At 50.6% G+C, this 21,447-nt stretch overlaps 1 protein-coding gene across 1 annotated transcript; it reads left to right on the top strand.

Annotated features, from left to right (window-relative positions):
• The first annotated feature begins 2,463 nt into the window (after positions 1–2,463).
• ECE2 (endothelin converting enzyme 2) lies at positions 2,464–20,606 on the top strand. The gene is made up of 19 exons (XM_084801612.1): positions 2,464–2,695; positions 3,016–3,099; positions 3,445–3,580; positions 3,768–3,983; positions 5,141–5,265; positions 5,389–5,535; positions 5,720–5,785; positions 10,328–10,516; positions 11,635–11,777; positions 12,150–12,264; positions 13,781–13,891; positions 15,907–16,005; positions 16,107–16,184; positions 17,222–17,325; positions 17,508–17,618; positions 17,734–17,801; positions 17,969–18,159; positions 18,273–18,368; positions 19,214–20,606. Exons 1-19 carry the CDS (start codon positions 2,657–2,659, stop codon positions 19,388–19,390), a joined length of 2,295 nt encoding a protein of 764 aa, XP_084657738.1. The 5' UTR covers positions 2,464–2,656; the 3' UTR covers positions 19,391–20,606.
• Positions 20,607–21,447: the final 841 nt, after the last annotated feature.

The raw sequence follows: 21,447 nt of genomic DNA, 5'->3' as shown, positions 1-21,447 counted from the left end.
AAACAAAAAGACCAGCCTGGTCTACAGAGTGAGTTCCAAGACAGCCAAGGCTACATAGAGAAACCTTGTCTTGAACAACCCAAAATAACTAAATATAAATTAAAACTAGTCAGGCTTATTAATTCCAGCTATTGGGGAGACTGAGGCAAAACAATTACCTTGGACAATTTAGTGAGACTTTCCTAAATTAATAATAATAGAGACAGCGCAGAGGGTAAGAGCGCTTGCTGCTGAACCTACCCGCCTGAGTCTGATCCCTGGAACACACATAGGGGAAGGAAAAGACCAATCCCATACGTTCTCTGACCTTCACATGTGTGCCACTGTCCCCTCTCCTGCTACACGCATCATGCACACAACAAACAAATAGTAAAAATTAATAGATATTTGAAAGTCACTATGTAGGCCTGGCTGGCCTGGAATTCAATATATAGACTAGTTTGGCTTGAGTTCATATAGATACACCTGCCACTGCTTCCCAAATGTTGGCATTAAAGTTGTACAGCGCCACACTCAGCCAAAATAGTCATTATTTTAAATACCTCATCCCCCCAAAACATTATTTTAATTTAATTTTAGTTTTTCAAGACAAGGTTTCTCTGTGTAGCCTTGGCTGTCCTGGACTCAATTTGTAGACCAGGCTGGCTTTGAACTCACATCAGTCTGCCTGCCTCTGCCTCCCGAGTGCTTGGATTAAAGGCATGGGCCACGAGGCATGGCTCTTAATTTTAATTTTAAAAATTTAAATCTATTTTAATTTTATGCATATGGATGTTTTGCATACATGTATGTATGTGCATGTGATACCTGCAGAGGCCAGTAGAAGGTGCTAGCTCTCTTGGAACTTGAGTTATTGATGGTCATGAGCCTTTATGTGGTTGCTGGGAATTAAACTCAGGTCCTCTGGGAAAGCAACCAGTGCTCTTAACTGCTGAGCCATCAATCCAGCCCCTAAATAATTGGGAGGTAGAATACCTATTAGTACATGCAGGGCCCAGATTGAATCACGGTACGCTCTTGATATGCCAATCACCTTACATCATGTACTATTTCATTTATTTCTAGGAACACTGTGAAGTAGGTACTACTTTTGTTCGTTTTGTTTGTTTTTTGTTTTCCAGACAGGGTTTCTCTGTGTAGCCTTGGCTGTCCTGGAACTCACTTTGTAGACCAGGCTGGCCTCGAACTCAGAAATCCATCCGCCCAGCACTCTGCCTCCTGAGCGTGCCACCGTTGCCCAGCATACTACTCTTATTTCCATTTTACAAATGGGAAAACTGAGTCTGAATCCAGAGCTGTTCGTTCTAATAGTGACGCGGTGGTCTGTCTTATTCGAGAACACGCAGTTTGGGGGCTGGAACAGTGCCTGAGAGAGCAGTCTAGCTCGTCCCTGCCCAATCCATTCACTGAGCTGCTTTCCTCAGCCACAGGAATATTCCACGCTAGAACCGCTTGCAGTAAGATGTCTGAGAACCGAGGTGCGAATCAATACGTTAGTATCCACTGCCACTACTTAAGGCTTCCTCAGCTCAGATTCCTGCTTTTTCCTGGTAGGGCTAGAGAGAGGAAGATGAGGCAATGCTTTAGTGTCCCAATTCCTGCCCCAGCACTGTGAAAAACACGAGGCACTCTTTGGTGCAACAGACTGTAACACTCCCCTGCCTGTTCAAGGAATGACAATATGGAAAGCAGATGGCAGATGCATGGATGCCACACTGTTGCGTTTCAGTTAAATATTGCTTGGGTGGTTTTTTTTTTTTTCCCTTGTAAACCTCCCAAATAAAATCGTTTGCCTTCCTGAGTTAGAAGTGTTAGCATGTCTTTTCTTTAAATATCTGTGCATGGCTGTTTTTTTCCCTGCCAATTTGTCACCATCTGTAACCCTCCCTTTATGAGACGATCTGATGACAGCAATTATCTCAGAGAGTAAAAGTGCCATCTTGAAGCAATGTGTAAGACTGGCGTTATCGTGGACTGTGTGTCTAGTGCATGCTGCCCCGAGACTTGGTGTGTGCTTGTGTGTGTCCCCAATGACAGTGGGCTTTCGCATATATACATTGCGAATCTTCAGTGCTGCTTCTGAGTTCTCTGTGTGCAATTGTGCTTGGTATCTGTGTGCTGTTATAGACTTCCCATGGACACGTGTATAGGGGTGAACTGCTTGTAGCTTCTATGTATATTTGCTGGCTGTTAAAAAAAAAAAAAAGACCCCGCAGACAGACTACTACGCAGAGGTTCCTCACAGGGGCATGATTCATCTATGGTGTTTAAAAGTGTTGGAGAAGGCCTGAAATTTGGAGAGTCCGGGTAAAGGTTATTAACAGGGATCGGGTCTCAACTAAAGGAAAGCAAATTATGGGGTGGCTGGCCTGAGGGGCTCTCAGGCTTGATGGAGAGCAGCGGTTGCGCGGTCTGGGCGCCGATGCTGGCGGGGAGCCGCGCGCGCTCCGCCCCTCCCCCTGCTCCTACCCCCGGGCGCGCCGCTGGGTGGGGGAGACACGAGAAAGCGGGGGCCGCGGCGGCCTGGCTAGGGGCTGCGGTAGTGGCTGTGATGGGGGGCCGCGGCTGGGCTCAGCGGGGGCCCTGGGCCGTAGTTCCTGGGCGGGTCAACCTCGCCCTGCCCTAAGGCGCGGCTCCGGCCCTGCTCCGCTCCACCATGAGCGTCGCGCTGCACGAGCTGGGTGGCGGAGGCGGCGTGAGTGGTGGCCCTGGGTTCCAGGGGAGAGGACCCGGGTGGAGAGGGCAAAAAGTGTGGAGGGGAGGGTGCGAGTGAGCTGCCGGCGTCTGGCAAGAACACCGGGCTGGCCTCAGAGATGGGGATTCTTGTGCGGGTTAGAGAGGGATGTGTCAGAGGGGACCCCCAGCAGAGGGGAACCCGGCATCTGGGAAGGGCCCTCTCTGCATGGAGGAGGAAGCTGGCCCAGAGAGGGACACCCGGGCCGGGCCGGGCCGGACCTTGAGCAAACAAACGGCCTAGCTGCCCGACCTCAATTGGCGCTCCCGAACTGTTTGCAGATGGACTACAAACGAGCCAAGCTTCGGGATGAAGAAGCACCCGAGACTCCAGCAGAAGGCAGGGCCACCCCGGACTCACTGGAGGTGGGCAAGGGGGTTCCCCCTTTCTCAATCAGGCCTAACCCTTGGCATGACGCCTGCCTGCTATAACCATGTGTTCTGTCTGGCTTGTTCCGGTGGGTCACTGTCCTGGTTTCCACGCCATCTCTGGCCTCTGCGCCAGGACTACGGTGAGGCCATTCAAAACCATGACATTGCACAAAACAGGCTCTACCTGCCTCTTTGCTCTTGGGCCCTGGAAGTTAACCCTGCCAGCTATTTGCTCCATGACTCTAGAAACCACAGTCGGCACCTATATTTGCTGCGAGGACTTCTGTGATCTTGGGTCCCTGGGATGCAGCTCAATTGCCCCTGTCCTGTGTTCCCTAGGTGGGATTCCAGAAGAGGACGAGACAGCCCTTTGGGTCACACACACAGTTGGAGCTGGTCTTGGCAGGCCTCTCTCTAATGCTGGCGGCCCTTCTTTTGGGCTGCCTCGTGGCTCTGTGGGTCCAGTACCACAGAGGTAGGTGGGTCCACACCTGTCAGCAGCGCTAATAGCTCTGGGGTCTAGGAACTGAAGGGCCTCCGAATATTTCACTTGTTGGGGCAAGACTTCCCGACTTCCTGTTGTCATTGCCATCTCAAAAAGTTTGCTTCTTCCTCCCTGACGGTTGACAGCCTCCCACCTTCCACCGTGTCTCCTGCCACAGACCCGGCCCATAGCACCTGCCTCACTGAGGCCTGCATTCGGGTGGCTGGAAAAATCCTGGAGTCTCTGGACCGTGGGGTGAGCCCCTGTCAGGACTTTTACCAGTTCTCCTGTGGAGGCTGGATTCGAAGAAACCCTCTACCCAACGGGCGGTCTCGCTGGAACACCTTCAATAGCCTCTGGGACCAGAACCAGGCCATCCTGAAGCATCTGCTTGGTGAGGCGGCGAGGGCGGCGAGGGCGGCGAGGGCGGCGAGGGCGGTGCGGGCTGCGAGGGCGGCGAGGGTGGCGAGGGTGGCGAGGGCGGTGAGGGCGGCGAGGGCGGCGAGGGCTGTGCGGGCTGCGAGGGTGGCGAGGGCGGCGAGGGTGGCGAGGGCGGCGAGGGCGGCGAGGGCTGCTAGGGCTGCTGTGCCTGCCGATCTTAGGCTTCATGTCCAGCACATGGGGTAACGCTTAGTGGGTACTCAATGAATGTCCTCAAGTGAAGGCCTAGGATCACCCTGTGACGCTCTCAAGGGAGGGTATATAGCTCTCCGTGGCTGGAGATGGCGCCGATGAGGCAGACCTCTAAGAGTGACAGAGGCCTCCACAGGGTCTCCACAAACAGAAACGGAAAGCCACAGTTTGCTCCTTCAGTCTTCCTGAGGGGCGCACGCCTTTAATCCCAGCATGGGAGGCAGAGATAGGCAGATCGCTATGAACTCTAGGCTAGCCTGGTCTGCAGCGTGAGTGTCAGGACAGCCAGGGCTGCATAGGGAAACCCTGTTTCAAAATCCCAGCCGTCGTGGAAGCAGAAGTAGGTGAATCTCTATGAGTTTGAGGCTAGCCTGGTCTACGTAGTAAGCTCCAGGCCAACCTGGGCTATACAGTGAGACAATTTCCAGAGGGGGGGGTGGGGAGAGGAGACCCTGACTTGCTAATGTACACCAGTAGTTCCAACTACTCAGGACAAGGGCACTGAGGGCAGAAGGTTTTGAAGGTCAAGGCCAGCCTGGCCAACTTCCCTCCGCCCAAGACAGGGTTTCTCTGTGTAGCCTTGGCTGTCCTGGACTCACTTTGTAGACCAGGCTGGCCTGGAACTCACAGCAATCCGCCTGCCTCTACCTCCCGAGTGCTGGGATTACAGGCGTGTGCCACCAGGCCCAGCTATTCCTGGCCAACTTATTACAACCCTATTTTTGACTTTACGGAAAACCAAACAAACAACCAAACAAAAAACAGAAAGGGGACTGGGAATGTAGCTCAGTGAGAGAGTTCTTGTCTAGCATGTGGAAGGTCCTTAAATTCAATCCCCAGCACCACCACGTAGGTACATACACGCGTGGGCCAGGAAAGGGATGAAGGCCTGTTCCTTGGGTTCCTATCCCATTGCAGAGAATACCACCTTCAATTCCAGCAGCGAAGCTGAGCGGAAGACGCAGCGTTTCTACCTGTCCTGCCTACAGGTGGAACGCATCGAGAAGCTCGGAGCCAAGCCACTTCGAGACCTCATCGACAAGGCAGGGCCACTGGGTGGGCTGCTGGCAGGCGGAGGAGGAGGAGGAGGAGGGACGGACAGGACGAGGTTCAAGGAAGCTTTGATAACCCCTGCCCTACAGATTACACTTATGATCTCTGCTCAGATTGGTGGTTGGAATGTCACGGGGCCTTGGGACGAGGACAACTTCATGGAAGTGCTAAAGGCGGTGGCTGGGACCTATAGAGCCACCCCGTTCTTCACCGTCTACGTCAGTGCGGATTCTAAAAGTTCCAACAGCAGTGTCATCCAGGTGCCTGCCTGGGAACGGGTTGGCAGTCACGGGAACCTTTGCTGAGCCAAGATCTCCCCCTCCTGTGACTCGCAGGCTGAGCAGACCCCACCCCCACCCCCCACCCTCCCACTCCCCCACCCCGATGTACAGGAGTGTCTGGTACAAAGTGGGACGGAGACTAACCTTTCCTCCTTTCTTGCAGGTGGACCAGTCTGGGCTTTTCCTGCCCTCTCGAGATTACTACCTAAATAGAACTGCCAATGAGAAAGTAAGGCCTAGCCTAGAACTCCTACCCATCCCTTGCTCGGCTGCCTGGTCTCTATATTCTTTCCTCTTTGCCTAGGGTCAGCGTGAGGAAGGTGAGCCTGTTGCGCTGCCTACAAGCCAACTTTCCTGTATTCCGCCTTCTCTCCTTTCTTTGACTCTCTTCCTCCTTTTCTTCCTCCCTCCCTTCCTCTCTTCCGATTAGTCTTCCGGGAAAGCATTTTTTCCCTCTTACTTTTTGTGGTGCCAAGAACCAAGCCCAGTGCGTTACACATGCTAGACAAACACTGTACCACTGAGTTACACCCCCGGCCCTGGGAAGACACCTAACCATACACCAGATGCAGTGGAGAAAACTCGGATATGTACATTTCAGAGTCAGTGTCACAGGAAGTCTTTGATACCAGTAGGTTTGTGGACCTAGGTATCCGAGAACAAGACTCAAAAGGTGTCCAGGACTCACGTGAGATGCAGGCATCTAGGGCTTTCCTTATGAGATCACGTTTGAGTTGGGCTCTCTATAAAAGCAAAGATGCGGGCCAGCACCATGGCTCAACAGGTAAAGGCACTTGCTCTCCAGCCTGGTGATCTGACTTTCATCCCTAGGACACATTTGATGGAAGGAGAGGTCCATCTCCTCCAAAATCCCCTTTGACCTCTACACTCATGCAAATACACATGCAAATATCAAAATAAATAACTTTTTTTTTTTCTGAGACAGGGTTTCTCTGTGTAGCCTTGGCTGTCCTGGACTCACCTAGTAGGCCGGGCTGGCTTTGAATTCACAGAGATCTGTCTGCATCTGCCTCCCGAGTGCCACCATGCCCAGCATTATTTATTTATTTATTTATTTATTTATTTATTTATTTTTGCTTTTTGAGACAGGGTTTCTCCGTGTGTAGCCCTGGCTGTCCTAGAACTTACTTTGTAGACCGGGCTGGCCTCAAACTCACAGAGATCTGCCTGCCTTTTCTTCCCAAGTGTTGGGATTAAAAGCATGTGCCGCCACCACCTGGCCCAATAAATGTAATTTTTAAAATAATTTTTAAATTTTTTCTTTTTTAGTTTTTCGAGACATGGTTTCTCTGTGTAACCCTGGCTCTCCTGGACTAGCTTTGTAGACCAGGCTGGCCTCAAACTCACGGAGATCTGCCCACCTCTGCCTTCCAAGTGCTAGGATTTAATAAATGTAATTAAAAAAAAAAAAAGAACTACCTACACAGAGAAACCTCGTCTCCAAGAAAAAAAGAACTACAACAGAAATCGAGGGTGTCCTATGTAGAGACAGGTTGAGCAAATATTGGAAGGGAAAAGGCTTAGTGTGTTTGGACCATGAAAAAGGCGTTCTGCATAGAGAGAACGTGTTGAAGCCGGAAAGACTAAATGTGTTTGGACTGTAATGGGAAGTATGGTTTGGCAAGATGTGCTACTGATGGGAGACTAGAAAGGCGCTCAGTGGCTGGCTGTGGAGAAGGCCTTATTCAGCAGCCCCTCAAGAGGCATCTCCAGGTTCCAGAGCAGGGACGGAGTGATGCTGTTAGCAGCGCCTTAGGAAGCCAGTCTGTCTGGAGGGAAGACGAAGCCGAGGAGGGAACCTGCAGACAGGAATCTCTACAGTGCCCGGACTCTGAGTCAGCAAGGGCCCAGGTGAGGGAGCGTTGGAGGGTGAGGGCTAAGAAGTTGAAGTTACAAGACGCATCGAGTTAAAATCATGGCTGTTATAGCAGGGGAATGAGGGAAAGGCGGCTGAAGCGACAAGGCTTAGTCATGGTGGAATGCAGTGGGCCGATAGAACCTGGGCCCCAGGAGGCGGTGTCGTGTGATGTCACCGCACCAGGAGTGACTGTTTTCAAGCTCAGCTCTCTTGCTTGTAGGAATTGCTTGGTGACTCTGAGGCTGATTCTGTAAGACAGGAAGCAGAGGTTTGAGCGCTGAGGTACAAAGCCTCTGCGCCTGCGTGGGACAGATACGGAGTGTGTGTGGTGGCGGGGAGGGTTGGAGGATTTTTGGCGTCTTCTGTGTGAGAGGTCAGGAGGTTGGTGGAGTGCTGGAGAGGACCTTATGAGGAGCCGGAAGCTCAAGGGCGCTTCTCCTTCAAAATGTCAACAAAGGTGTGGGAGAGGTGGGAGAAAGGAAGAGGAGGTGCTTGGGTGCTGAGGGTCAGGGAAGAGAGAGAGTGCCCTGATGGGGAGGCCAAGTGAGGGAGTCCTGCATCATTACGTCATAAGCATTTCCTGAAGTCGTCATCCAGAGCGTCCTCTAGTAGTGTGGTGGACGCTGTCGCTGTTCTCCCATTGGTGGAGAGAGAGGGGTGCATCTTGGGATACAGTCCTGGTCACTCACAGTCACGGAGGAGATGCACAGTGTTCACCTGGGAGCGAGCTGAATGGGGGTGGGGGTGGGGCTGAAACTGAGGAGGACAGCTCAAAGAGGAAGCAGCTCAGATGGCGACTGAGAGGAAACAAAATAAGGAAAGGTGCCCCCCCACACACACACACCCCGTCCTCCCCCGTCCTCCTTACAGCGCATCCCACATGGGTCTGAACTCCTGGATTTAGTAGCTTTACTGCCCCAGTCTCATTAGTGCTAAAGACTGTATCACGCACTACATTTCCATAGCCGGCTAGTTTAGGCTTCACCCCAAAAGAAGGGAAATGAGCCCCTGGAGAGATGGCCCGGCAGGCACCAGGTGCCAGCAGAAAGGCCCGATGACCGCAGTCACACATGTTTGCGTGTATGCATGGAAGAAACAGTGTGGTTTTGGAAAAAGGCCTTGGGTTTGATTCTCTTTATGTCACTGGTTCCCTTAGGCACGAACGAAGCCTCTTGCCATAAGATAGGGGAAGGTGTAGTCCAACGGCTGAACTAGGGTGACAATTAGGAGTGCAGAGGGTCAGGAAGGTCTCAAAGTAAGTGTTAAACTGAGGGTAAGGAGGTAGAGAAAGGTAGGTGTGTGTGTCTGTATGTCTTGGCTGAGTTAACAGTCTCCCCTTAGAAGCTAGGATGAGTGACACATTGATAGTCTTCTTATACTAGCAACAATAAAGCCAGAAAAGGAGAAAATGTGTAGTACAAAGAATGAACATCAAGAGACCAAAACTTTCGCAGAGATGGCCTTTAGCAATAAAGTGAGCCCAGGGCGGGGCTTCAAGTCAGGAGTTGGAAGGAAACCCAACATGGTTGTATATGTTTGTAATTCTAGCACTTGAAAGCTGAGGTAGGACTGTGAGTTCAAGACCACCCTGGGCTATGTAGTGAGATCTTGTCTTCAGAAGAGGGGCGAGAGGTCACAGAGTCAGCTGCTGAGCAGAGCTAACGATCTAACTCCATGTTTTTCCCTTTCCACAACAAATACCTAATGAAAACCTTTTATAGGGAAGATGCACCGGGCGGTGGTGACGCACACCTTTAATCCCAGCACTTGGGAGGCAGAGGCAGGCGATCTCCGTGAGTTCGAGGCCAGCCTGAACTACAGAGCAAGCCAGAGCTGTTACACAGAGAAACCCTGTCTTTAAAAACCAAAACAACCAAAAAAAAAAAAAACCCAAGAAACAAAAACAAAAAACAAAAAACAAAAACCAAACAAACAAAAACATACGGAAGACGGTGTGCTGGAACCCAAAATTCCAGTGGCAAGCAAAGCAAACAGGCCTTGTCCTGATGGCACTAGCCTGGCCTGAGGTGGTGCTGGGCCCGGGTGGTGCTCAGGCCTCTGCCACATTCTGACCCTGTCAGGAGTAGTTTATGATAGGAGTCCTACTGCATCATCCCAAGCTTGTTTCCTTGGGAATAATACGGATTTTTTTTTCCAAGACAGGGTTTCTCTGTGTAGCCTTGCCTGTCCTGGAGCTCACTCTGTAGTCTAGGCTGGCTCGACCTCCGAGATCCAAACTCAGAGATCCACCTGCCTCGGCCTCCCCTGCTTCCCCATGCATGGCGACTAATGTGGATTTTATGGGATTGCTGTGAGGCTGTGGGGACAACACACATTATGTGTAAATCCCTTCGCCATCTGATCAGTGGATACATAATGTTCAATACAACTGTTCCTTTTCTGTGCTTTTCTCTCCCCTAGGAGGATGGAGAAACAGCGCATTTGAGGCTTGTTAGAATGAGGGACTTGGGTAGATTCCCTAGAGGATCCATTCCGCTGTTCAAGTAAAAAGCGCATGGCCCCCGATGGACTGGGCCAATTAGAAGGGAGTTAGGAAAGGAGAGTGCAAAGCACTGTGGGATCCATCCAGTGGATAAATATTTACAGGGGACCAATTCTGTGCTTGGCCTTGATCCAGGCTGTTGGGGTTCAGTGGTGAACAGCTAACATAATTTAGAACTGTCCACTGGGGGAATAGGTGAGAAATGCACACGTAATTAAGTAAGTCAAACAGACAGTGGTCAGTGATGGATCAGAAATTAGCTGGAGTCACTAAGACTTCATGAAGGTGCACCAAGCTAAGGAGACAGCGGGAGGAGGCGAGGGCCAGAGCAGACCCCAGCCTTGGGCAGCACTTCTTGCTGGCTTTGAAGATGACTGGGACCTTCACAGGTCCTCACTGCCTACCTGGACTACATGGAGGAGCTGGGAATTCTGCTGGGGGGACAGCCAGCCTCCACGCGGGAGCAGATGCGGCAGGTGCTGGAGCTGGAGATAGAGCTGGCTAACATCACCGTGCCCCAGGACCAGCGTCGCGATGAGGAGAAGATCTACCATAAGATGAGCATCTCAGAGCTGCAGGTGGGCTAGGCGGGGACTAGAGACCTCAGGAGAGGCTAGCCCTCCTTAAAGACCACCCCATCCCCCCCATCTTCCTGAGGCAACCAGTCCCTTCCTTGCTTCCTGCTGTTGTGAGCTTTCCAGATGCGTGCCACTATCCTGCAAAGAAAAGTGGTAAACGTTTTAAGCCCCCTCTCTCAAGGCCGACGGTTAGTCTTTTTCTTGTTCTCTGGGACTACATGAAGAGATTGTATTTAAAGTACGTATCCAGGAGTCGGGCGTGGTGGCGCACACCTTTAATCCCAGCACTCAGGAAGCAGAGGCAGGTGGATCGCTGTGAGTCCGAGGCCAGCCTGGTCTAGAGAGAGTCCAAGACAGCCAAGGCTACACAGTGAAACCTTGTTTTGAAAAAACAAAACAACAATAACAAAAAATCCCTATATATATATACACACACACACATATATATATATATATATATATATATACATACATATATATATGTGTGTGTGTGTGTGTGTATGTATGTATGTATCCAGGCATGGTGATTCAAGGAGGGTGAAGCAGGAGGATTTCTGTGAGTTCATGGCCAGCCTAGGCAACATAGTGAGTTACAAGTTAACTTGGGCTACAGTGTGAGCCACCTCACCCACTCATCCCCAACTCAAGTAAGCAAGTAAAGGGAAAAACAAATTGATGAGATACCTATAAAATAGAATGTGTGTGAGCTATCTCCTGACACCCCTCCTGGGCCACCCCTTTTGGTATTGGATTATGGAAAGACTGAGGAAAAGGAGATTCTAGAGCAAGGCCAGGTATGTGGCACGCGCTGGGGAAGTGGTGTTTTATCAACCGGCATGAAAATATTTGAATTTCTGTGCCCAAGCTGAATATCACACATAGTGGCTTTCCTTGTATAATAAGTGGTTAGGCTCCCAGACTGCAGGGCATTTAGGCCTGGAAAAGCATTTGTTGCAGGAAGGGGTCCCCAAGCAGCCGGTAACTGTTACTATGGTAATGGGAAAGATGCCCAGGCTATAGCAAATGGGTGGAGGAAAGCGGGGGGGGGGGGGGGGGGGGGGAAGTGTCTCTTGAGCTAAGTGGGAAAGCAGGGGAGCCTGAAGACGGTCTGCTTTCAGGCTCTAGCGCCCTCCATGGACTGGCTCGAGTTCCTGTCTTTCTTGCTGTCGCCACTTGAGTTGGGAGCCTCTGAGCCCGTGGTGGTGTATGGGCCTGAGTATTTACAGCAGGTGTCGGCGCTCATCAGCCGCACGGAGCCGAGGTATGACTGGGAATGGGAGTTAGGGCCAGGGCAGCGGTAGTGGAGGAGACTCAGGGCTCTGGAGATCTCTGGAAGGCGCAGCCGCAGTGAACTGGCACACAGCCTGAGTGACAAGGCCCTGGACCTTCCAAACTTCAGATTAAAATGGCTGCGGACCCTTCCTCTGGGTGGAGTTTCAGGGTGCCCGTTTGTGACCTCTATTCCGTCACCCTGCTCCAAGCTCATGTCAGTGTCGTCCCAGACTAAGGGCCTCCAGGACTGTTTATTCACACACCTTTCAGGACTCCCATAGCTCACGCGCTCCCGGGGACTTGCTGGGGGAGGAAAACGGGTTATCCACCTGTCTTTCCTTATGTTCTGGAATGGGGACAGCATCCTGAACAATTACCTAATTTGGAACCTGGTGCAGAAGACGACCCCAAGCCTTGACCAGCGCTTCGAGTCTGCACAGGAGAAGCTTCTGGAGACCCTCTACGGTACGAAGAAGGTGGGCTCTCTGGCTCTGTGTCCTTTCTGACCAAACCTAGGCAGCACTACCTGCCCGCGCTGTGTCAGGAACATCTTCTTCATGGGACATGAGCATGTGGTATGGGACACAGATTTGGAATGGAGCCCTCATGATTGCCAGTCCCAGCTCCTTCCTGTTTTAGCCTAGAGCACCTTGGGTATGTGAGGCACCTCCCCTGCCTCTCCATTTCCCTGGTCTGTAAGCCAGGGTGTGGTGGGTCTAGCATCCATCTCTGATGATGGGGATGAAGATTATCAAGTGCTGCTCCTCATTTCAAGAGGCCTCATTTAGTATGGGGAGTAAAACTGCAAATAGACGCATGTATTGGGCGGGTACTAATTGTCCACAATGAGTGATAGACCTTTCTGTTATAAAGAGAATGTGGGGACAGCACGCTCAATGTGGGGGACAAGGGGGGAGGTAATAGGGAATTTTTCTCAGAATATGTCATGTGAGGAATGAGAAAATGCAGGGAGCGGGGCGGCATTTCAGGCATAAGAAATTCATGCGCAAAGCTGGGCTCGGTGGCGCACGCCTCTAACCCCAGAACTTGGGAGGCAGAGGCAGGAGCTCTGAGCAAGGCCAGCCTGGTCTACAAAGCGAGTCCAGGACAGCCAGGGCTACACAGAGAAACCCTGTCTTTGAACAAACAAACAAACAAACAAACAACAACAAAAAAAAAAAAAGAGAGAGAGAGAGAGAGAGAGAAAGAAAGAAAAAAAATGTAGGTGCAAATTCACAGCGGCCTGGAGGAGCTCGGTGTGTTTGTAGGGGTTCCGGGATGAGCTTGCAAACAGAGCAGCAGACTGAATTAGGTAAAGTGGGCATGTGACATCTATGAGGGGACTTGGCCGTTACGTTAAGAAGCCTGACTTTGACAAGTGATGACAGTGTAGTAGGACAGGAAAATGCTAACAGGCTACACAGGAGACAACGAGGTTGAACTAGTAGAAACTAGTAGAGGAGGCAGTCGAGGAAGCCGGGGTGATGGCCAGGCTCCAGGGTTAGCGGACTGACCGCACGTAAGTCTGAATTGTAGAACGGAGCAAAGAAACTTGGGCCAGCAAGATGGCTCAGAACAGCTGAGGTACTTGCCACCAAGCCTGGGGACCTGAGTTCAAACCCAAGTCCAACGTGTGGCTCCTTTAGGTTGTCTTGTGACCCCCACACTTGGACCATGGCAAGGAAGAATGCCCTCCATAAGTAAACATAACAACAACAACAACAATAATAATAATAAGCCTGAAGTCCAAAGGGGGCTGTTAGGACTACAACAGGAGCGATAACTGAGAATAGGGTGGGCAGCTCCTCTATTTCTTTTCCTGAAGCTTTGCTTCTCGGGCAGCACAGTTTGAGACACTGCCTTACACATCTCTGGAGTCTGGGGGAGAAGGGGCACCCCAAGTCCAAGCCTCTGTTCAGCTGAGAAGGCTTAGTCCTGGAGAGGGGGAGAGGCCTTCAGACCAGAAGTCCGTGCTGTCTTTGTCCTGTACAGTCCTGCACACCGAGGTGGCAGACCTGCATCTCCAACACGGACGATGCCCTTGGTTTTGCGCTGGGTTCGCTCTTTGTGAAAGCCACGTTTGACCGACAAAGCAAGGAAATCGTGAGTCTTCAGGCTTCTAAAACTACTCTTTCGTTTGTTTAAAAATCTGCTCATCATATATGTGTATACACAGAAAATTGGGCAGGGAGATCACTAAATAGCAAATTGGATGGTGGGGCTGGGTAGCATTGGGTTCCTTAAAGTTTTCTGTAATTTCACAAATTCTTATACTGGGTTTATGTTACCTATATAATTACCAAAAATTGCCAGGTGTGGTGGCACACACCTTTAATCCTAGCACCCAGGAGGCAAAGCAGGTGGATCTCTGTGAATTTGAAGTCAGCCTGGTCTACAAAGCGGGTTCCAGGAAAAACCCTGTCTCAAAAAACAAAAAAATGAAAACAACCCCAAAACCAAAAGAAAACAAAACAAAAATAATAATAAGTATACTTAAATATTAGGTATTTATGGGAGAGTTGTTTATAATGGGGAGATGTGAAATGTCCGATTATGGAGTAAAGAAAAAATAAATAATAGGATGGAATAGGATGCCACATTTAAATTGAAGGTAAATTATTTATTTATTTAAAAATTTTTAGCAGTTTCACTTTTTCTTTTTGTTTTCTTTGTTTGTTTGGTAAATTATTTATTTATTTAAAAAATTTTTTTAGCAGTTTCACTTTTTCTTTTTGTTTTCTTTGTTTGTTTTTCAGACAGGGTTTCTCTGTGTAATAGAGGCCTGACTGCCCTGGACTTGAACTCACAGAGATCCTCTTGCCTCTACCTCCCGAGTGCTGGGATTACAAATGTACGCCACCACTCCTGGCTCCAGTCTCACTTTTTTTTCTTTTTCTTTTTTTCTTTTTTCTTTTGGTTTTTCGAGACAGGGTCTCTCTGTGTAGCCTTGGCTGTCCTGGACTCACTTTGTAGACCAGGCTGGCCTTGAACTCACAGTGATCCACCTGCCTCTGCCTCCCGAGTGCTGGGACTAAAGGCGTGCGCCACCACGCCCGGCTCAGTCTCACATTTTTAAAACAGTTCAGTTGGCCTGGAATTTACCATGAATTCCAGGCTAGAACTTGCCTCAGCCTTATGGTGCCTAGAATTATTGTTATTATTTTAGGGTTTGTTTTGTTTTGTTTTGTTTTTTGCGACAAGGTTTCTCTGTGTAGCCTTGGCTGTCCTGGCCTCACTTTGTAGACCAGGCTGGCCTCGAACTCACAGTGATCCGCCTGCCTCTGCCTCCCAAGTGCTAGGATTAGAGGCTTGCACCACCACCTCCCAGCTAGAATTATTATTTTTAATTAGACAACTGTGCCTGGCTTTATTCTCTAGAATAAAAAAAGCATTGGTGGTGCCCTTAATATGCTTGACAAGTTTGTTATCCCCAAGCAAGAAGCCCAACCATGAGCTGAACCCGGTCTGGAACTCACTAGACCAGGCTGGCCTCAAACCTGCGATGTGCCTTCTGCCTCTGCCGCCCATACCTGGCCTAGTGATACATTTTTAAGCAGACCAAAAGTAGATTGCAAAAAATATATACACATTGCATAACACACTCCATATTTGGTCTGAATTTCTGGGCTAGGAAAAACACTAGGAATCGTCAGACTGTTAACAGAAGACAGCTGAAAAAAAAAAGCAAACAAACAAAAAAAGAAGACAGCTGTGTAAGAAGATTATGAATTGCTTAGTTCTCCTCGGTTTTCATGCATTCCCTTCATCACCAGATGAAGACCTATGTAGCATATGAAGTTACAATATGAATTCACCTGCCAATTCAAATGTTCATTTAATTACTTAGAAAAAATGATGCAGGCAGAGCACTGTATACATAATAATAAATAAATAAAGCAGAGTACTATATACATAATAATAAATAGATCTTTAAAAAAAAAGAAAAAAGAAAAAAAAAAAGAAAGAAAAAATGCCACCCACAGTAGCAATGCTGTCACCTGTGGTGTTCTCACTGCCCCTGCATGGCTCCTGGGTAGATCAGGATGGCACCCAAGGGTGAGTGGCGAGCGGAGAGGCTACAAGTGCTGGGAGGCTGACTCGTGACCCCTCCCACGCAGGCCGAGGGGATGATCAGCGAAATCCGCTCTGCTTTTGAGGAGACACTGGGAGAGCTTGTTTGGATGGACGAGAAGACCCGCCTAGCAGCCAAGGAGAAAGTGAGCCATGAGTGTGTTTTGGGGCGCCATCTTGAGGTGGTGATAGAAGATACAGTTTTGCGGGGAGCCGCGAGGGGAAACCCTTAACTTGGTCTCTTCAGGCAGACGCCATCTATGATATGATTGGTTTCCCTGACTTCATCTTGGAGCCCAAAGACCTGGATGATGTTTATGATGGGGTGAGTACCTTTGTTCTCAGCACTACCCTTCAGAGCCATGGGGCCGTGGTTCCTGGCCTCAGCAATAGAAGCCCAAGCGCCGAGAAGAGGGGGCAGACACAAGTAACTAAACGGCTTGAATGTCGATCCTATGCCAGACATGGCCAGAGGGCAGAAAGTGTAGCATTAATGAGTGTAGGGACTCGGGCTGCAGCCTCAGTTGACTGTGTTCCTGCTTCTGTGTAATCTTGGACAGGATATCTTTGGGCCTCAGTTTCATCTGTAAAGTGGAATTTAAATAATATTCACCTTGCCAGGAGTGGTGGCTCCCACCTTTAAATCCAGTGCTTGGGAGGCAGAAGCAGGCAGATCTCTGAGTTCGAGGCCTGCCAGGTCTACAGATTGAGTTTCAGGGCAGCCAGGAATACAAGAGAACACAAGAGAAACCCTGTCTCGAAACAAATCAAATCAAAACAAACAAACAAAAAAGACTCAACTCAGCTCATTGGATCCTATAATCCCACCACTCAGGAGGCAGAGGCAGGCAGATCTCTGGGAGTTCGAGGCCAGCCTGGTCTACAAAGGGAGTCCAGGACAGCCAAGGCTACACAGAGAAACCCTGCTTCAAAAAACAAACAAACAACAAAACAAAAACAAGAACAAAACCAAACAAAACAAAACAAAACAAAACCGGGTGTGGTGGCTCTTACTTTTAATGCCAGCACACAGGAAGCAGAGGCAGGTTTATCTCTGTGAGTTCCAGCCCAGCCTTGTCTACACAGTAAGTTTCAGGCCAGCAAGGAATTTACTCAAAGCAAAGCAAAAGCAACAAAAAACCAAAACGGCTCTGAAGCCTAAGTCTTTGTTTTGTTTTTGTTTTTTGAGACAGAGTTTCTCTGTGTAGCCTTGGCTCTAAGTACTTTTAAAATGCTATCAATTAGCCATTTACTTCCATTCTACAGCAGGGGACAGGGGTGGGGGGGTGGGGGAGGCGGCTGAGATTCACCTGGACAGGTCCTGCTCCGACTCTCACCTTCGCCCCTGTACTGTTCCCATAGTATGAAGTCTCCGAAGATTCCTTTTTTCAAAACATGTTGAATCTGTACAACTTCTCTGCTAAAGTGATGGCTGACCAGCTCCGCAAACCTCCCAGCAGAGATCAGTGAGAACGGGAGGGCAGACACGGGGCTGCCGGAGAGGTAGACCAGGGCTTTGGGGGGGTGGGGGTGGGGTGAGGAGTGGTTCGAGGCCCTTGCAGGAGGCAGGCAGGGCAGGCCTGGGCTGCTGTTGGTCTGAGGAGCACAAGGAGAGCAAGGGGCCTCAGCCTTCTCCTTCTTCCCGCAGATGGAGCATGACGCCTCAGACTGTGAACGCCTACTACCTTCCAACCAAGAACGAGATAGTCTTCCCTGCCGGCATCTTGCAGGCCCCCTTCTATGCTCACAACCACCCAAAGTGGGTCTGAGGCAGGAGGGTCTGGGTTCTGGGGCCTGGCCACGTGGGAGAAGAGCTGGAGGGAAACCAGGAAATGCTCCCGCCACATCCTTACTCAGCGTTCCTCACCTACCAGGGCCTTGAACTTTGGTGGCATCGGCGTGGTGATGGGCCATGAGTTGACACATGCCTTTGATGACCAAGGTAGGGGCCCGGCCCAGGCCAGACTTTCCAGTGACCACTTCAGGGATCTGGGACGTTGGGGGCAAGCCTTGGGGACTCTGGCGTCTTTGGGGGTACGGTTGGGCATTTGTTGCCCTACGGTGGGTGCGTTGCCCTATTGGTGGCTTGCAAAGATGAGTTCTTCTCAGGGCGTGAGTATGACAAAGAAGGGAATCTGCGTCCTTGGTGGCAGAATGAGTCACTGACGGCTTTCCAGAATCACACAGCCTGCATGGAAGAACAGTACAGCCAGTACCAGGTCAACGGGGAGAGGCTCAACGGACTCCAGACACTGGGGGAAAACATCGCTGATAATGGCGGCCTTAAGGCTGCTTACAATGTGAGTGGCCGCGGTCCACCGGGCTGTGTGGATGGGCGCTTGGCGAAGTGCGCAGGCGCTGGTGGACGAGCTGCTGATTACCCGCCGCCCCCCCCCCCCCCCCCCCCCGCCAGGCTTACAAAGCATGGCTGAGAAAGCACGGGGAGGAGCAGCAGCTGCCCGCGGTGGGGCTCACCAATCACCAGCTCTTCTTTGTGGGATTTGCTCAGGTATGGCCCCTTGGGAGAACTGGGTGCGGCTCCTATCCACTCCCTCGGAAGGAAGGATGCCGTTAGAAGAAGATGGGGTCAGCCAGGCGTAGTGGCGCACGCCTTTAATCCCAGCACTCGGGAGGCAGAGGCAGGAGCATGTTGTGAGTTCGAGGCCAGCCTGGTCTACAAAGAGAGTCCAGGACAGCCAAGGCTACACAGAGAAACCCTGTCTCGAAAATAGAAAAAGAAAGAAAGAAAGAAAGAAAGAAAGAAAGAAAGAAAGAAAGAAAGAAAGAAAGAAAGAAAAAGTTGGGGTCATGCAGGAAAGGTGCCCGGAAATGGGGCCACAATTGCCATGTGGGAAATGCATTGAGAGAAAGTCCAGAGCCCCTGAAAGCAGATCTAAAGAGAGGGAAGTCTTCGGTAGGATTTTATTTGAAGGGGAGCCGCTGGCCTGAGTGGAATGGATGAGAGCAAGCCCTGATCCGCTTCTGTTGCTATGGAGGGATGTGCAGAAGGAAGCTAGAGCCTGGGACTACAAACTGGCTAGTTCAGGCTTACCCAGGAGTAAATAAGCAGCCGACTTGGCAACCAGGCAGAGCCTCTACAAGTACTCTGTGCCACAGCAAGCAGTCTTCAAGGCTCAGCCTTTCCCCACAGCCATGGCTGTGCTGGGTCTGAGGAGGCATGTTCCCCTCCTGTGGGGCTGACCAAGACTCCTGCAGTGGCCCTGACCTCCTGAGCTCACCAGCTGGGCAGCGGAGGTGGCTCATGACCAAGATGGCTCTGCTGTAGCTGAAACTGTGGCTTAGCTCACTTCCACACTAGACACCATATGTCCCCATGTCTGTCCTGGCCCGCAGGTGTGGTGCTCGGTCCGCACACCAGAGAGCTCTCACGAGGGGCTGGTGACCGACCCCCACAGCCCTGCCCGTTACCGAGTGCTGGGCACTCTCTCCAACTCCCGTGACTTCCTTCGACACTTCGGCTGCCCTGTCGGCTCCCCCATGAACCCAGGGCAGCTGTGTGAGGTGTGGTAGACCTGGGCTGGGAGAGAAACGGGCAACCATGGCCAGGGACTGGGGCTTCCAAGTTAGGAGAAGCAGAAATCAGCTGGTGTGGTTGACTCTCCACACCACAAGTGACATGAATCTGGTCCCCACCACCACCACCACCACCACCACCACCACCACCACATTGTGCCTCTGCTTTAGGGGTGCCCATGCCTCTAGCAGAGATCCAGCCATTCACTGTGACATCCGTTCATGTGTCACCCTGGAGGGAGTCTAGGCAGTAGGATCAGCTCCTCCAGAGACGATTCTGTCTCTTTTGGCTCCAAGCTTACTCAGTTTGGAGGCTAAAAGGATACGCCCGGGGCGTGCCCAGCTCTCCCTGGGCATACCCAGTGCTCTATGGGAATGAGCTCAGCTCCCTTGGGCCCCACCCTCAGGCTGCCCCCACCTATGTTCCTTGTGCTCCTCCTAGTACTGCTGCTCCCCTCAAGGACAGAACAACTGAACTCAAGTGGCCAAGGGCTCTTACCGGTGAGAGGAGAAATGTGTATGTACAGTGGGCGCTGGTTCCCTGTGAGTCTTAGGGATGACTGATTGTCCCTGGGCCGAACAGAAAAGCAGACCCTAGTAAAGAAATGGAAAGAGAGTTTATTTTTGCAGGGTAGAGGGTGGGCAGGGTGTAGTCTTGGCTTTATAGGACCCTTTGCTAATAAAGAATAGATCCATATCAGTCAGCCTGTCTCTTCCTTCAGTCCTCTTTTTCCTTACTCAGCCTCTCCATCCTGCCAATATTTGAGCAACTACAGTGTATCAGTAATTCTTGCTACATTGACTTACTGGCAGAGACGGGGCACTGAGATTTGAAGCACATGGAAACAGAGGGGACACAGTGGGGTCTGTTTGGTCACAGTGCATTCTCCACATCTGGAAGGAGTTGCAGCTGTCCCCTGCATCTGTCCTGTCACTGAATCTGGAGAGTAGGTGGGTTGTTGTGGTAGGTCAGCTTCTTTTTTTGTTTTGTTTTTGAGTCAGAGCCTCACGAAATAGCCCTGGTGCCCTGGAATTCACTATGTAGATCAGGCTAGCTTTGAACTCAAAGATCTACCTGCCCGTGCCTCCAAACTGCTAGGATTAAAGATCAACACGCCCAACTTTATTGATCTTTAGATTTACTTTTGAATGAGCTATATTGGCCACCACTAATTTATGTCTCAGGCTCTGGAGATAACGTGATTTCTTTCTTCTGGTGACTCTATTTCACTTTTTAAATCCTTATTTGTTTTTATTTTATGTGCATTGATGTGTGGCCTGTATGTGTGTCTGTGTGAGGGTGTCAGATCCCCTGGAACTGGAATTACAGGCAGTTGAGATCTGCCATGTTGATGCTGGGAACTGAACTGGGGTCCTTTGGAAGAGCAGCCAGTGCTCTTAACCACTGAGCCCTCCCTCCAGCCCCCCCCCCCACTATTTCACTCTCACCCTCACAAGCTCATCCAGTCCCCACAGCCACAGTGTTTTATTAGTGCTCTGCTCCCAGGATGCAGATCTAGCCCTGACCACTTTACTGTAATCAAAGAAATCTGGTTTGAGCCCGAGGCTCTGATAATTATGACCTACTGTCTGCCTGTGCCCGTGAGCCTTTATATCTTCATCTATAAAATGAGAATGGCTGCAAAACAGTGGAAAGAGACCAATCATATGAATGCTCCTGGAGGTGTAAGTACGGGAGAGTGTGTCAGGTTTGCAAGGAACAGAAAACAGGGCTTATTATGATTGTCTGGTGTCTCTGGTCCCTTGGGTATGTCACTAACGTGTACCCATAACCAGTGTTCTGCCCCAGCATTTCAGGGGACAAGGCTGTCCCCATATGGGGCCCTGTCATGTTATCTGGAAGCACCAGCTGCTTATCCAGGGAAGGCAGTTACATTCCAAAAGGGACAAGAACCACTGAGCCACACTGCTGGGGCTGAGCCTTTAAGCTCAACCACACGGTGGATACAAAGTATTCCGGAGAGGAGAGCTTTGGTGTCTGGTGCCAGCTTCTGTCACCCATTAGTGTATGACCCAAGGCAGGGCTCATCCCT

The sequence above is a fragment of the Acomys minous genome (genome assembly GCF_964271855.1).
Source record: "Acomys minous genome assembly, chromosome: 11".
NCBI classification, from domain to species: Eukaryota; Metazoa; Chordata; class Mammalia; order Rodentia; family Muridae; genus Acomys; species Acomys minous.
This window is presented reverse-complemented; position numbering and strand designations above follow the sequence as displayed.

Coding starts and splice junctions, on each gene's coding strand:
- ECE2 (XM_084801612.1), top strand. CDS start 2,657: ATGAGCGTCGCGCTGCACGAGCTGGGTGGCGGAGGCGGC. Junction 5,536..5,719: donor CCAACAGCAGTGTCATCCAG/GTGCCTGCCTGG, acceptor CCTTTCTTGCAG/GTGGACCAGTCTGGGCTTTT. Junction 13,892..15,906: donor ACCGACAAAGCAAGGAAATC/GTGAGTCTTCAG, acceptor CCTCCCACGCAG/GCCGAGGGGATGATCAGCGA.